A 16,552-nucleotide genomic window follows, 5' to 3' on the forward strand; every position below is an offset into this window, starting at 1 on the left:
GTTAGCCGTTATGGTGTTGGCATAGGAAAAGGTGAAATGCTGGCAACCGAATAAAAGCAATAGTGAGTGCAACAGGCAGCTCAGGGGCATGCATGGTTTGGTTGCTTGGATGGACAAGCTGGCTTTCCACTTCCTCCCAGTGTGGGTCCCGCCCTCTTAGTGTATCTTCCTGCGAATGTGAAAAAAGAAGAAGAAGATAAAGAACATATTGGTCTTACTAAAAGCTGTCTTTGGTGTCTGTTACTCCCTTCTTTTTAACATCTCACGAGACCGCGTCTTCCTAACTTCTCTCTTTTCTGGCAACTAGCTTTGCTTTTCCCGTTGCTGCCTTCCATGCCTCTGCCAGGGCTAAACACTTCCTAGAGAAGGTCAGAGGACTGGGCGGCTTCAGCACCCAAACTCGAGGGAGTGGAGCAGGAAACGCCGCTCCCCCTGAACGCAAGCAGCTCCCTGACGCCCGCAGCCCGCAGCCCGCAGCCCGCAGCCCGCAGCCCGCAGCCCGCAGCCCGCAGCCCGCACGCCTTCCCCGGCAGCGCTCCTGGCCAGTACCCGGACCCTCTCCCTCCCCACTCCCCGCCAGCGCTGTAGGGCTCGCAGCGCCCCGGGGCATCTCGTGGGTGCCTGCCCAAGGACACCCTTAACACTGAGCCCAGCCCCGGCGGCGCGGAGGAGGAGTCAGCAGCTCCCGAGGCTCACGGTGGGCGCGGGTCGGCGGAGCCTGGAGCACCGGCCGGATGCTGCAGCCGAGCTGCCTGTCCAGCAGCTGCGGGAGACCGGGGTCTAGCCAGCCCTCGGGAGCGCCGGGGGCCGGAAGGGGGTTCTGGATTTCGATCCCTCCCCTTTTCTCTCTGGGTCCTGGAGCGCTCCCGCTGTCAGACCCTCCTCCTGCCAGGTACAAGCCGGGAGAGGACACATCTTTGCTCCCTACACCCCACCATGGACAATACCTCCAATGACTCCCACTTCGAGGACTGCGGTACTCGAAAGTGGCTCCCTTCGGGCGAAAGCCCAGCCATCAGCTCCGTGATGTTCTCGGCCGGGGTACTGGGGAACCTCATAGCGCTGGCGCTGCTGGCGCGCCGCTGGCTGGGGGATGCGGGGCGCGGCGCCTGCCGCGGAAACTCCATCTCCTTGTTCCACGTGCTGGTGACCGAGCTGGTGTTCACCGACCTGCTCGGGACCTGCCTCATCAGCCCCGTGGTGCTGGCTTCGTACGCGCGGAACCAGACCCTGGTGGCACTGGCACCAGAGAGCCGTGTGTGCACCTACTTCGCCTTTGCCATGACCTTCTTCAGCTTGGCCACGATGCTCATGCTCTTCGCCATGGCCCTGGAGCGCTACCTAGCCATCGGGCACCCCTACTTCTACCAGCGCCACGTCAAGTGCCGCAGCGGCCTGGCAGTGCTGCCCGCCATCTACGCCGTCTCCCTGCTCTTTTGCTCTGTGCCGCTGTTGAACTCTGAGCAGTACGTCCAGTATTGCCCTGGGACGTGGTGCTTCCTCAAGCACGGGCGCACCGCGTACCTGCAGCTTTACGCCACTCTGCTGCTGCTCCTCATCGTGGCGGTGCTCGCTTGCAACTTCAGTGTCATCGTCAACCTCATCCGTATGTACCGCAGGAGCAGGAGAAGCCGCTGCGGACCCTCCGTGGGCAGCGGGCGGGGAGGCCCTGCGACCCGCAGGAGAGGGGAAAGGGTGTCCATGGCGGAGGAGACGGACCACCTCATTCTCCTTGCTATTATGACCATCACCTTCGCCGTCTGTTCCTTGCCTTTCACAGTAAGTCACTCACTTCGTTTCCACAGCTCAGCTCTGCGCAGCCTTCTCACATGCTCTCTCATTTCCACCCTTTCCACTGCCACACAAACTTTCACAACTTGTAAAAATGTGTCCTAATCTGTAGACTTCCCCTGTTGCTTCTCACCTTTACCCACTTCCTTTCCCCCCAACCCTGGCGCATGGGCCTCTCTAGGTTAGTGTTTCCCATACAGTAATACGGTCCCACTGACAGGGAGCCTTGGCACTCACTGAACCAGCCAGCTTCTCCATCCTGGAATCAAAGGCTTGTTATCAGTGTCCCTTCCCTCACCGCAAGGCCCCCCTCCCCCCTGCCCCCCCCCCCACTAGCCTGGTTTAGCATCTGAGGAGGAGGCAGCCCCTTTTCCCCCTCTGGGTGGTTGGCAATTACAATCTGACTTCCCTGACCTGCATTTTGCCTCCTGGTACCCCCTTCCCACACACTGGTGCTAGTCTCCATAACTGCCTGCTGTTTCTCCCAGGGTAAAACGTGGTACCCAACCCATAGCATTGCAGCTGCCATTGAGAATGGTCCGGGGTGAAAAGGGTCCCTGTTGCAGAACTCCAGAGCATTCATTATTTGTCTTCAAAGTTCAAAAAACACCTTCAAGTTTACAGGCTTTCTAAATTACATGTTGGTAGTGTAACTCTTTGTGGCCATGAAAACTCATAATACAATAGGTCTGTAATGATAATTAGAGGAAAGGCTGGTTGCTTGGAGTAACCCCTTGGTAAGCTTTTGAAATCCCTCTACAGGAGGCATTTGTACTCTTACAAAATATCTTCTTGATGTCACTGTCAGAAATGTATACAGGTGCTCTTCAGCTTATAATTGTGTGCTTTATGAGCACAAAACCACAATAGAAATAGCTGGTCCATCTCAGGGATGGGAGAGGTAGGCATGTCCAGCACTTGCCGTGACCTGCAGGCCAGAGCCTGTCTGGACAACTGAAGGGCAGGACCCTGGGTACTGGGATGGGTGCTGTCCTGGTGCGGAGCAACTTCAGGAGTTAGTTCTGAGAAGCTGTGAGTTTGAGCCATAGGGAGTGGGAGATATGTCTGAGGGTGGGCTGGCCTCTTACGGAGATGTGGGAACTGGAAGTTTGGGCAGCTCCACTTCATAATCTTCAGCATAACAAGACTGACCTTGCAGGGAGCAAGTAGTTGTCAGTGGTTCTCGCTAGCCACAATCTTGTAGGGGAAAAAAAAAGCGAATGGACAGTGCCTGCCAATACTGTTTTTGATTATATTCATATGCTCATCCTCAGGAGTGGGAAAGAACACAGGGTTCTAAAAGCCTGGAAATGACCCTCCCCTCCCCCAAATTAACTCTTTTTCTTAGTTACATTTTCTTCTCCGTGGTTCCCACTGCCCACACACATCTGCCCCACCCTCTGTTAGGGCAGAAGATGGGCGGAATCAGTAAGTTACACTTCGGGGGGAATGAGATGGGATATGTACGATGTACTATGTCATTAGATGAAGTAGGATTGTGGGAGGCTGTAACTCCCATTCCGCTCACAGCCAGGAAGTTTGTGCAACAGAAATGCCATGATGTAGAAACCAACATGGCTCCTATGGGTTTGTTTTGTTTCACCAATAGGACGTTGAGATTATGTTAGGAGTTAAATCAACTTTTTGGGGTTGAGACTAGGATGCAGAATAAGTATCTATGAAAGAAAGTGTTTCAAGTTCCACTAAACAATTTAGAATTCAACATAGGAGTCATAAATCATCTCTGTATGAGTGCCTGTCTTGGACAGGTAGGCCTTAGCAGTTCTTGGAATTTTATTTATTACTTGTGAGTGTGTACATAAAAATATCCCTGACCCCCAGCTATTTAAACAGCCTAGGAATGGGCTCAGATGAGAAATTTAGGAACTGATCTATTGTATAAACTGTATTTTTAAAAATAAAGGTAGTGATTTTCAATTGGTTCCCCTCTTTTTTAGTAAATTTGCCTTTTATCATGAAGACTCCAACATCAATATGTTAATTTTCAAATATATGTATGTTTTATATATTTGAATATATATGAACACACACACATTTCCCCCTTTAGTATTAAGCCAGAGGCAGATCCAGAGTTGCTGCTGTGAAGGGACTTAGAGCTAGAAGTCTGGTTAGAAGGAGTTGGGGAGTAGGAGGTTTGCTCTGAAGCTGTGTTTTTATTTAAAGTGCCTGTTTACAGCATGGTGGGGGGCGCTAGATGAAGATTATTTTGTCAGTGGGTTCTTGGTACTTGTTAGTGTCTTCATTCACACAGCATTTTAAAGCCTATGAAATGCTGCAGTACCTCAATTTAAGTTATTTCTTGGAGGGCTTAACTGATAATTCAAACTCATGGCCACTATTTGATGCATACATTCTGCTATATTGCAAATGCTTGCCATGTGCCCTGTGGGACCTTTTCCCCGCATGTCTTTTTGGTTTATTGGTCCATACTAAACCTGTGGTCAGAAATTGCCTGCACCAATCTCCCGCCTGAGACAGGCCTCACTTCCACACCTCCTAACTGTTAGACTCGGCAAAGGCTTGTGGTTGCCTTCGGACATTTTTCTGTTCCTCTCACAGAGCACGCACAGACACATAGAAATGCAGTGTGAGCCACAAACATGAGCCACATGCAGAATTTAAAATTTTCTAGAAGCCATACAACAAAAATGTAAAAGAAACATTAATTTTGATCAATATATTTAACTCAATTTATACAAAATATCATCAATTTAAAATGTAAGCAAGGTAAAAAAAAGTTATTAATGAACTATTCCAACTAATTTTTTTCCCTTGCATCCCAGAAAATACTCGCAAGTGACCCTGTCTCAGCCTGGTCCTGCCAGAGCTGCTTTCTATGTCCCTTAAAAGTGGCCCAGCAAGGAAGAGGGTGCCCAGTGGGATGCCAGCTTATTCCAGCACTTCAGGAGCAGGTGGGGAAGGAGGGGAGTGGGGGTTTAGGAAACCTGAAACTACTACTAAGGTTGTTGTCCCTAGGTGTGGGCAGGTTAGAATTACTACATCCTCCAAGAATCCCAGTCTAGGACTTCCAAAGTCTAGGAAGTGAAACTATCAAAATGTAAAATACCCAGAGGCCTGTAATGAAGTCAGATTCAACCTCAATATCATTATTATCATCAACATCAAGATGGCTAACATTTTTGAGTGCCAATTTTTACATGCACTAACCTATTGTCTTCACAACAACCTGTGAAATAGATAGTATTATTATTCCCATTCTATGGGTGAGGCCATTAGCTTACCCTGGGTCCCACAGCTGGTAAATGTTGGAGCCAGGATTCCAAGCCAGGCAGTTTAAGCACAGAGCTTATGCACTTAACCACTATCCTATCAGAGAGAAAGCGCTTGTTGCAGGGTAACAGAGGAGAAAATTAATTCATTTCAAAGAGAATTGTGAAGATGTTATAAATGTAAGGACCACTTTGCCTCTTAATTCCATGTATGAATTAATCTGTGAACTTTAAAAATAAAATGGCAAAGACCTTTTACTCCATATTAGATCAAGGGGCCTGAGCTGGGGCCAAGTGTATAAGTTTCTTTTTACTTCACAGATCTGTGACTGAGATTTAAGGATGCTTAAATTAAGAAATAATCAGGTGTGACCAGTGGATTGAGCACCAGCCCACAAACCAAAAGGTTGACGGTTCGATTCCCAATCAGTGCACATGCCGGGGTTGCATGCCAGCTCTCCAGTAGGGAGCATGTGAGAAGCAACCACACATTGATGTTTCTCTCCCTCTCTTCCCCTCTGTCTAAAAATAAATAAACAGATTTTTTTAAAAATTAAGAAATAAACAAGCTACCCCTCATGTAAAACCTTCCATTGTTACCACAAATCATTTCTTAAGTGATATTTAAAAAAGACATGAGTTGTTTATGAAATGACATTACTTTGGCTGTCCAATATGAAATTATGCATGGGACCAACAACATATTCCAAACTGTTTATGCACTAAAGGGATATTGTATAAATTAATAATTCCTCCTTATGTTAATCAGCTATTGTCATCATTTCACAGAGATAAATAGAAACTTTCTTCAAGAAATGGAACAGAACGCAGGAAATATATCAGGCCCCATTCTTGCCTCAGATACTGTTTGTGTCTTCATTCCCAACCACATCGAGCCACTTTCTCACTGCTTTATTAATAATGGTCGGTAACTCCTGGTCTTTTACACTGTTTTCCACATGCCATTAGGATAAAGTGCTTATACATTTTATTCACTTCTAAAACTTCAAAAGCAAACCATCGATTCATTCTAAAAGTTTCTTCATGTTTAGAAATTCTTCAGGGCTACAATTTCCAGGTAAACCTGATTAGTGGAAATCTGATCCTTGCAATGCAGAACAAACTCAAGTAAACAATACTGCAGTTTCCTGTTCATTCCTGCTACTCTTTATGACATGAATAGGGGTTGTAAAACTGACATGAAATTGACCAAATTTAGAAATCTCTATGCATAACCATAATGAACTTTGCTTGGTGATGTTTTAAGTTAATATCCATTTACTACTGGAAGGTCCTTTATAATTCATGCATCATTAATGATGTGTTTGGGAATTATTGAAATAGTTTTAATACACATTATTTATTTTTCCTTTTTATTGAATTTATTGGGGTGACACTGGTTAACAAAATTATACAGGTTTCAGGTGCACCATTCCACAACACATCATTTGTACACAAACACAATACTTTTTTAAAAATTTTTATTTATTTATTTTAGAGAGGGGAAGGGAGGGAAAAAAGAAAGGGAGAGAAACATCAATGTGTGGTTGCCTCTCATGAGCCCCTTGTTGGGGACCTGGCCTGCAACCCAGGCATGTGCCCTGACTGGGAATTGAACTGTCGACCCTTTGGTTTGCAGGCTAGTGCTCAGTTCACTGAGCCACATCAGCCAGGGTTACAAAATACTTTTTAAGAGAAGAAAGTTTCCTATATGAGTGTTTTCACATGACATCCTTTCCTTTGCGTTTTGATATTATAAAATGGTGGCTGTGAATAAAGACACAATTACACCAGGGATTTTAAATTTAAGCAGCAAGAACCATAGTCCTTTCCCCAAAAGAGAAGTTGTACATTAATGTCTCCACTCTTGGAAGTGTTGATCATCACTGCTGTTTCTGATGATTAAGACATCAGTTTAAAGAAAAACAGCTTAGGGATGGTATATTTCTTTTTTGGCATTACAAGAGGCCATCACAGCATTAAGTTTTTGTTTTTTTTTAAAGAACAGAAATGGTATGTGATTGGTCTCTGAAGACACAGTGTTTCAGGAAGACAATCTGACAAGTCTCTTTCCACCTTAAGGCTTAAGACTTAGTTAATCTGCAACTTGATCTGTTTAGTTTCCATGGCTCCTCCTGTCCTCCCTTGTGAAGTTTCTCATCACCACTCCCCATCCTTATCTTGAGCTCACCTTCCTTGTGCCTCAAACTATATTAAGGTCTACCAAGCTTCATTTTTCTCAAACCATTTTGCTACCTAAAATTGCTTCCCTCTAACAGGAAACTAGACTTAAGACTTCCAGAGTTGGGACATATGAGTGACGGGATGGGCCAAGGACAGGGAAGTGCATTCGGGGCAGGCTGACACCTCCTGCATACCTGCACTCCATGGACAGCGCCTGGCCACTCTGAAATCATTTCCAAAAGCTTGTGTTTATGTGAGCTCTGGGGAGATGGTTCATGGCATCCAACATTTTCTCAGAGGGTTTAGAGCCACCACCCTGGATATACAGGCCCAGAGTCCTAAATCTTAGCATCAACTGTTTTGTGTCTGGCTCTGGGATCACCTGGAGCACAAGGCAGGGGGCCCTCTTTAGTACCGGAGCCACATCTATGCCCTAGTCTTTCCTTCTGAAGGGACATGGGCTCCTGTTCCCTCTACCACAAATCACCTATGGTTTGGGGGAAGAATTTCTTTAGAATATCAAGTACCCCCATGAAATTTGTCTTTAAAGAATGAATTGCACAAAGCCTATAACCAGGATACTTACGAGTGTCTTTCACAAGGGAGATAAACATGTAACATTCTCTGCCTGCAATTTAGATGTGGGAAGTGGGAGAAAGAAAAGCACTGAGAAAGCCAAGTAGCTACTTAGACGCAGCCATGGTTCTTAACAGGAACAGTGTTGCCCGTAAACCTTGCTGACACCTTCAAAAAACTGTCTCCTACAAACCTAGTCAGTGGTGAATTTTATATGAGACTTTACATCACAGGCTTGCAACAGAGTAGTGGCTGAAAGGAAAATTTGGGCCCCACTGCTTGAGCGTGACTCCGTTGCTTCCTTACTTACCTGGGCCATGATTTGGGACAAGGTAACTAATCTTCTCTGGGGGTGTCCAACCTGTGGCCTGCGGGCCACATATGGCTTAGAATGGCTATGAATGTGGTCCAACATGAAAATCATAAATTTACTTAAAACATTATGAGATTCTTTTTGTGATCACGTGTCGCAATATATTTAATGTGTGGCTCAGGACAGCTCTTCTCCCAGTGTGGCCCAGACACTCCAAAAGGTTGGACACCCCTATAAGCCTTGGTTTCCTCCTTACTAAAATGGGAATCCTAATATTTTGCAGGTTCAAGTAAGGATTAATAGAATAAGACTTGTAAGTTGCTTAGCACCGTGCCTGGCACACATAGGTATTTAGTAAATATTAGATGCTATCTCCATAGGATTCAATTTCCAAGGGAAAATCAGATTGTATGTTAATGATCAGGAATTCTGGAAGCTCAAAGTTTGTTTGATTGGCCAGGTATAAATGGGTCTTTAGTTTTTATTTCAGGCATTAGAATCCCATGGTGGGGTGGGAATAAAAACCCAAAACACATGTTACACCCCAGATTTAATTAATCAAAGTCTCTGAGGGAGGGAGCAAGCCATCAGAATACTTTTAATGCTCCTTGGTTAATTTCAACGAGCTGCTAGATAAAGTTCTCATTTGCTTTAAAATTCTGAAACCACTATGTGGTTATACTGCTGGTAGGAAAGTATCTCAAACAACTAGCATCCAGTCAGTGCCAACATGAAATTTTCTGTGGGAGGCTGCAAGGATTCTATAAAATATTTTTTTAAAAAACCACTTATTTTCACCTGTGCCACTTTGTAGGTATCATAGTCTTAGTAAAGCCCTGCAGAGAGAGCCTGGCCTAAGGAATTAAAACTCACTTGACTCACTTAAATTAGCATTTGGTATTTTTCTTACAGCAAATGTATTAGTAAGTGTACAAAAATATGTATAAATTCTATCAGCCTCTGAAGCAGAATATCATTAAAACAATAATTAATTGACTTTGTGCATGTGTCAGCCTTTAATGAAAAACCAGGATTGGCTGGAGGGGGAGGAAAATGGAGAGTTATTGTTACTTAGGTAGAGTTTCAATTTGGGAAGATGGAGAGAGTTCTGGAAGTAGATGGTGGTGATGGTTGCTGTTCTGTTCTTTTATGTGATGGTCAGTCAGGTGTGGCCACAAGAGAAGACAGGAGAGTCTCAAGAAAACAAATTTGTCATACTCACAAGTCCTAGAAACAAGAAGGACCACACAAAACCAAGGACCACATGGGAAAGTGCAAATCCAAGTCACCAGACAGCAGCAGTTGCTGGGGGAAGCCTGGGCCACAGCCCTTAATGGAGTTTCCAAGGGAAAAGCGAAGCAAGGCAGGGTGACCAGTGTAGGACTGGCTATTAAAATCATTTCAGCAGGCTCGAAGCTGTAGTTCTGCTCTCTAGTTGCCTGGTACCAGGCCCTGGGAAGATTAAGGCAGAGAGAGGACTGTTGCTTCCCGGGGAATGGACCAGGTGGAGGCTCTGGGTTGCTTAGTTTGCATATCAAAGGATTGCTGCTGGGTGAGCCTCCGGCTGTCTCCAAAAATTGGCTGTCCCTGAAGGGGTAGTCTCTACACAGCAGAAAGGTTTTTAGGATGTCAAAGCATCATAATGTATACAAAATAAAAAATATATAAACAATACAATTACACAACAATGTTAGTGCACTTAATGGCACTGAATTGTACCATTGGTTAAATGGTTGAAATGGTTAAAATGGTAAATTTTGTTACATATCTTTTATAACAATTTAAAAGAAACAGGGTCCACAAGATGAAAATGGTGAACTCAGGGCAAAAGACAAGAACCAATTTTTTTTTAAAAAATGAGGAGGTAGGAGAAGAAGGAGACGACAAAGCTTACATCAAGAACTTCAGTAGAAGGGCTGCTGCAGTGGATCTGTCTTCTAAGTGTAAAAGAAAAAACTGTTTTCCGCAAAATATTGGCCAGCTCCTGAAATGTTAACCATTTTCAAAAATCACCCAACATGTTAGATGAAATGGAAAGGAAACAAATAGTACAGAATTGCTTCATCCACTAAAACCATTTTTCACTTCTCATTGCTCTGTCACACTCCAAGGAGATCAGGAACTGAAAACCTGACTCATTTTCATGCGTGAAGCTGTGACACAGGAATCCTGAGCCCTTTCTACACTGCCCACTTGGCTAGCCAGTTCAGTGTTATTGTATTCTTTGGACACTAGATTATAAACTGAGCCTTTTCTGCTACAGAGTGCTCAGTAGTGTGTGTGTGTGTGTGTGTGGTGACTAATATATTTTCTTCAACTAAACTTATATACAATGGTATCCTAAGTTTCTAAGCTCTAAAATCTCTCCTTAAAAGACACCATACAAGTCCTGTATATTTCTCATTCAAAATAGTTTAGCTGCCAAGAAAATTATTGCCTACCTAACTTTCTCTTCTCTCTATAATCTGGAAAATCCACCATCGATTCTTCTTTTTCCTTACTCATCTGCCAAGTCTTTTCTCCATTCCCTATGCCAAGATTCTCTGGCATAAACACCTGTGGCTGCCAGACCTTGCTGCTATTGTCCTAACATAAGCAACTGGAAGATGCCTACTCTTTTGCCTCCCTGCAAATTGCTTTGTATATCCAGTTGTCAGATGCCTACAGAGCAAGCAGGAGAGAAGGAAAGAAAACATTCCTTCTGGTGGAGAAGAGTGGAGGAAAGAAGGATTAGCTTTCTAACTCTGGGGCTATTGTTGTTAAGAAAGTCCCAGGAGCATTATAAAGAACATCTTAAGTGACTGGGTGTGGTTTACATCTGTTTTCCTTTTTTCTGTAAACTGGGTGGCAGTGTTTGATCTTTATCAAGCACGTACAGTTCCATTCCTTTAAATCTGACCAAAAAATTGTGTTGCTCTCTAACATCTAAGGAATCCAATGAGAGCTGGTATACCAGTTTGAGAACACTGGTCAACATGTAAAGATGTGTCAGCTTTTCAGTGTTTAAGGCATTGCTCTGAAGACCTTTGCTCTAATGTAGGCGACCGGGATGGAGCACCTGGTGAGCAAAGCACTGTTGTCGAGGGAGCTGGGACTTGTGTCTTGACTCCAGCTCCCCGGGGTCCACGAAACAGCCCCGAGAACTTGGGCAAGTAACCTAACTTCTCTGCACCCAAGTGTTCTCATTGGTAAAATGGAGATAATAACTTACATTGTGGGGCACTTGTTAAGGGAGCAGCACTGTTTCCAGTAGCTTCAACATATTGCTTCCTTTCATCCTCCCAACCAAGAAGGAGGTATTGTTGTCATCACCTGTTTTATAGATGTAACTGAAGCACTAAGAGGTTAGTTTTTTTACTTATGGTCCCAAAGCTATATATGGAGCCTGATTCAAACCCAGGCAGTCCAGTGGCCAGAAGCCGGGCTCTCTTGTGTACCCTCTCATGCTGAATTGCAATAATTAAGTCAAATTAAGTATTTGGAAGTAAACAGAGCATGTTATTATTAACTTCCCTAAAGTTCACTTCTTCATCTGCCAAACAGAGATAATACTTATGTTTCAGAGTTTTTGTAAGGAAGAAACATGTAGAAGTATGAGATTTTGCTATTCCCCTTTCACCACCACCACAAACAAAACACGTTTTTAAATATTGAATAATTGCATACGGTCTAAGCCTGTCCACTGCCACAATGTAAAACTAACATCATTTCCCCCTTTTGCTTCTTACAGATTTTTGCATATATGAATGAAAAGTCTTCCCGAAAAGAAAAGTGGGACCTCCAAGCGCTTAGATTTTTATCAATTAATTCAATAATCGACCCTTGGGTCTTTGCCATCCTGAGGCCCTCTGTTTTGAGACTAATGCGTTCAGTCCTCTGTTGTCGGATTTCGTTAAGAGCACAAGATGCAACAGAAACTTCCTGTTCTACACGGTCAAATGCCAGTAAATAGACTGACCTTTGTGGACAATAGCTAAGAAGTGCTTAGTTAGCTAGCATCTGGAAGATCGTTTTGAAAGGCTTCCTTGGAGAAATGAAAAAAGTTAGTTTATAAACAAACTGAAGCTACCCTAATAAAACAGAGTAAGTAAACCAACATTTTAGCAGTGGTTTAGGCTACAGATGTGCTGACAAGGCACTTCCTGGAAGGTGTCAGAAGGAGCTATAAAAGCTACCCCTCCAACATGCTGCGTGGCCTTTAGAGGAACACCCAACGGCATTAAAGATCTAGTTGCCTTTTGATTTAAGCTTTCCTGCTGAATGAGAAAGCATGTGGTTTTGTAATTTGTTTAAAATCTGAAATAGTTACTGTGTGTTTTCTATTTTAATCTTTTGTGTTACTGATGTTATAAACACACGGTGTACAGTCAGACCAGACAAAACTTCATATGTATTCTCTAGGAAGTCAAGATGTTGAAGCAACCAAGCCTCGTGTTCCGTGATTGCTTCACAGACCCTTTCTTTGGACAGTAGGTTTGAAAATCACAGGCACTTTGCACTGTAATGTTTGTGTATGTGGGAGTACTCTCTCATGGCTACAGTATTACTCATAGAAGGGTAGGCTCAGCTTTTTCACTAGTCCTCTGGAAGCTGTGTCTCAAAGTGTCAGATTATTTATTTTATAATGCCTATTATGCTACTACTAATCAAGAAAACTTTTAAGAATTTTCCTCTCAACAAGAAATAATAGGCTATTAAGAGAGTTAATTCTAATTAGTACTCTTCATTCTGTTTCCAATGGAGGTATATATATGGCTGTCTGAAGCCAGGTATTAGGGTTAAAAACTGAAAAACCTAGTTAATTCTTCAGATACACTGGAACCACTTTAATGCTGATGTTGTGGCCATAACTAACATCTACTTTATAAGAGGATTGTGTTGTAGCAAAACTCATCTGCCTATATTTTTATCCAGGAAGCACGGGTTGACTAATACTATATAGGAAATCATGTAACAATGAGTCATATCTTTATATATTTCTAAATCAAAATGCTTGACATGGTGTAAACTCAGCATCAAAATATTTCAGTGAGTTTGCACTGTGTAATCTTATCCTAGTTACTGTGTAAACTCATCTGAAATGTTATAAAAATAAACTATGAAACAAAAATTTGAAAATGGAATAGTACTTAATGAATCCCCCAAATAACATCTTATAGTTAGTGTAGATATAATGTTTTTTCAATAATATATAATTAGAAAAAGTAACTTGGCAGGTTTTTAAATTATGGTTGCATAGCAAATTAGAGTGTAAAATACTTGGTACTACAGGATTCTTTTCTTCCCAATGTGATCTTTAAAACAGTAGAACCACCTTATTTTTTTTTCAGTGAGTATTATTACAGGATAGCCATTATATAAAAAAAAGGGGGATGTTTGTTTTTTCCAGTCTCATTGAGTTGCTTACGTAAAACCATTTCTTATAAGTAGTTATCAAACTAGATGATCACTAAGAGTTTTTCCAAACCATTCTAGGCATCAGTGTGTTTTGACACAATCTATGTCCAATCAGCTCTTATTTTAAAAAGAATAAATAAATGATTTGCTTTTCTACCAATTTAAACAAACCAGGCAAAATTTAACTTAACTAAGATCTGGACATGTAAGTAAATTTTCTCTGTCTAAAGTTAAGAAATTGTTCTAAATGGAACTAATTAAGCTTGTGGGTGATTTGTATACAAACATTGTGAGGTTACTTTGAATGTGGAAGATTGATTTTTTTATCACATGACTTTTTTCCTCCAAATGAAACTGTTATTTATAATCCTTCACCCCACCTCACCACCCTCCAAAAATCTGGAATAATATCTGAGAACTTAAAATAGCATACTTGTGAGTTTGCTATTTTAGTGAGAACAAAATATAACAGTTTAATCCATTTATTAAGGAACTGGTAGCTCTCTAGAGCTTTGTTTCTTAGTTTATTCCTGTTTCTTGCACTGTGTTAAATGACTATTTTGTTTGCACTGATATATACATAGAAGGAACTGAAAATAAAAATCCTATGTAAGATTCAATCACCTACTATGAATGGTGATTTGAAGGTAACAGAAAAAAATTACTAGGATTGGATAATGTGACTATTTTCTTTAATCCCATCTCATCACATACTTGTTTAAGTTCACTGGGAATTTTCAGTTAAAGAAGAAAACACAGAACTCTGCCTGCTATATTGTGATGAAAGAAGACCTAGATTTTATTCTTTGCCCCTGACAGTCAGTGGAATGAAAACGGATAAAGAAACTATCACAGATATTCACCTCAAAATGCCAGCCCTAACTTTAGGTGTCCAGAAATGGGCATAAGCAGTCTGTTCTGAGCCAAATTATTCCTGGATGGTTCACTGTGGCCCCAGATCATCTTTCCGAGAAAGAACTGGGAAATTCTGGTACTAAATTATGGCCTCAACTCTGCAAAGATCCTATAGGGACCTGAGTTTGCTTAGAAGCTATAGAAAGCCTCTCCAGAACACACCAATCTCAAAGTGGTTTGAACCCACAATAACCAAGAGCCAGACCAAAACTCTAGAAACAGCACCAATGCCAAATCACTGAGCTGGCAGAGGCCACAAGTAGAATTTGATCACTTAGTCAGGCTAAGACAATTGGTTCAAACTTAAGCAGAAGGTTATTTATTTCACTTAGCCAAATAGTTTAAGCCAATCTAATGGTTTTCTGAATTTGAGAAGAATCCCTACTTGAGCTGTTCACAGATAGAGAAGCAATCTCATCTGCAAATGACTGATCTGTATATGTGGACTTAAAATGCCTCCTATATACAGGTGGTGTTGCAGCTTGAATATTTGATGACTTTATTCTGCCTTCATCAAACACTTAACTCCACTGGATTTCCTTTCTGAGTGCACATTTATAACATACCTCCAATCACTAACAGCATTATAATTGATTTTTTAAAAAATTTACAAAGCATTTTGATCACCTGAAATGAAATACACTATAGAAATAAATATTATTTTAGCAATTCCCAAAAGCCATAGTCTAATTTATACATGAGACCAAGGCCATGTATTGGGCATTAATTTTTATTTCAGAAAGCTACTCTTTTTTTTTTCTGGTAGATTGTGTGACTTTTTTATTATAAATGAATTTTCTTGAATTATATTTTTTTATTTACTGTAAAATGTATGTACTATTAAAGGTCAGTTTGGGTGGTTTAATTTTGCAGTTCACGTGTTTCATTTTTTAAATTCTGCCGAGAGTCAAATATATCAGCGAGGATTCCAGCAGAAAGAGATGGCACACTCAAAAGGGCAGCTGAGAGCCATTGAGCGAAAGGAATGTTTACAGAGCAGTGAGGTTTAGGGAATCAACAAGGGATAGTGAAGGATCCCTTATAAGCTGTTATCACTCATAGGCCGGAAGAGACAAGGGAGGAGGAGCAGCAGTCTCTAGAAGCCAGTGAGAGCTGAAGGAGGTTCCACCCAGCAAAAGCTATGAAGCGGGGAAGCAGAGTTGCTACCAAACCACAGGGAGGGAATGAAGGAACTGCCTTCCTGGAGCATCTCTCTTCCTACTTGCTACTCGTCTGCTTGTTTCTCCCATGGGATAAACCCAACTGTAATCCAGAGAGTAAGAGGAACCTGGGTAATGCAGCCCATGAAGCCCATGGTACAGGTGGAGAGTAGATTTAGATAGGCAAATGGAGAAATTCCAGCATAAGCAGATTAAATTATATATTTAAATTTAAATACACAAAAATTGAAGCCACAGAGTAGGTGGCCTCTCTTCCTGCCTTTTATTCCAAATAAATATCCAAGCTTGGGGCATAGGAATCATTTCCATCTGTATGAAAAATAGTAAAATACTATAGATTCCTTTACCAAAATATTTGTCAATGGCTCTGCTCTCTGAGCCTCAGCATTTACATCTATCCAACTCTGGAGGCAGTTAATATGATCAGGGAAGAGAAAGGGGATCGAGCTGAAGCATCTTTCTGTTTTCCCTGCCAATAGCATACCTATTCCTAAGCAAAACAAAGGGAGACAGCCATGTATACTGGTTTGGAAATGAACTGAAGTCTTATTTTTAAGAAGGACAACTGGAATGGGAAAAATAGAGAAAAGGCTCACTTAACAATGCTGAGGGTATGCCATATCTACAAATTTAACATAAGCTGGGATAGATTTAACACAACCGTTACAGAGTATATATAACAACTCAGCCATTCTGCATAGTTTACATTATTTTTTATACTCACCCAAGGACACTTTTTTCATTCCTTTTTAGAGAGACAGAAAGGGAGAGAAGAAGGAAGAGAGAGAAACATCAATGCCAGAGATAAACATTGATTGGTTGCCTCCAGTACATGCCCCAAACAGGGATTGAACCTGCAACCTAAGTGTGTGCTCTGACCAGGAATCAAACATACAACTTTGTAGTGTATGGGACAACATTCCAGTCAACTGAGCCACACCGGC

At 42.2% G+C, this 16,552-nt stretch overlaps 1 protein-coding gene across 1 annotated transcript; it reads left to right on the forward strand.

Moving 5' to 3' along the window:
• Window positions 1-241: 241 nt before the first annotated feature.
• Window positions 242-15,280, forward strand: PTGER2 (prostaglandin E receptor 2). Its single transcript, XM_045823600.1, has 2 exons — window positions 242-1,779; window positions 11,846-15,280. Exons 1-2 carry the CDS (start codon window positions 937-939, stop codon window positions 12,065-12,067), a joined length of 1,065 nt encoding a protein of 354 aa, XP_045679556.1. The 5' UTR covers window positions 242-936; the 3' UTR covers window positions 12,068-15,280.
• The last annotated feature ends 1,272 nt before the right edge of the window (window positions 15,281-16,552 follow it).

The sequence above is a fragment of the Phyllostomus hastatus genome, unplaced genomic scaffold (assembly GCF_019186645.2).
Source record: "Phyllostomus hastatus isolate PE091 unplaced genomic scaffold, TTU_PhHast_1.1 phas_scaffold_501, whole genome shotgun sequence".
Classification (NCBI taxonomy): Eukaryota; Metazoa; Chordata; class Mammalia; order Chiroptera; family Phyllostomidae; genus Phyllostomus; species Phyllostomus hastatus.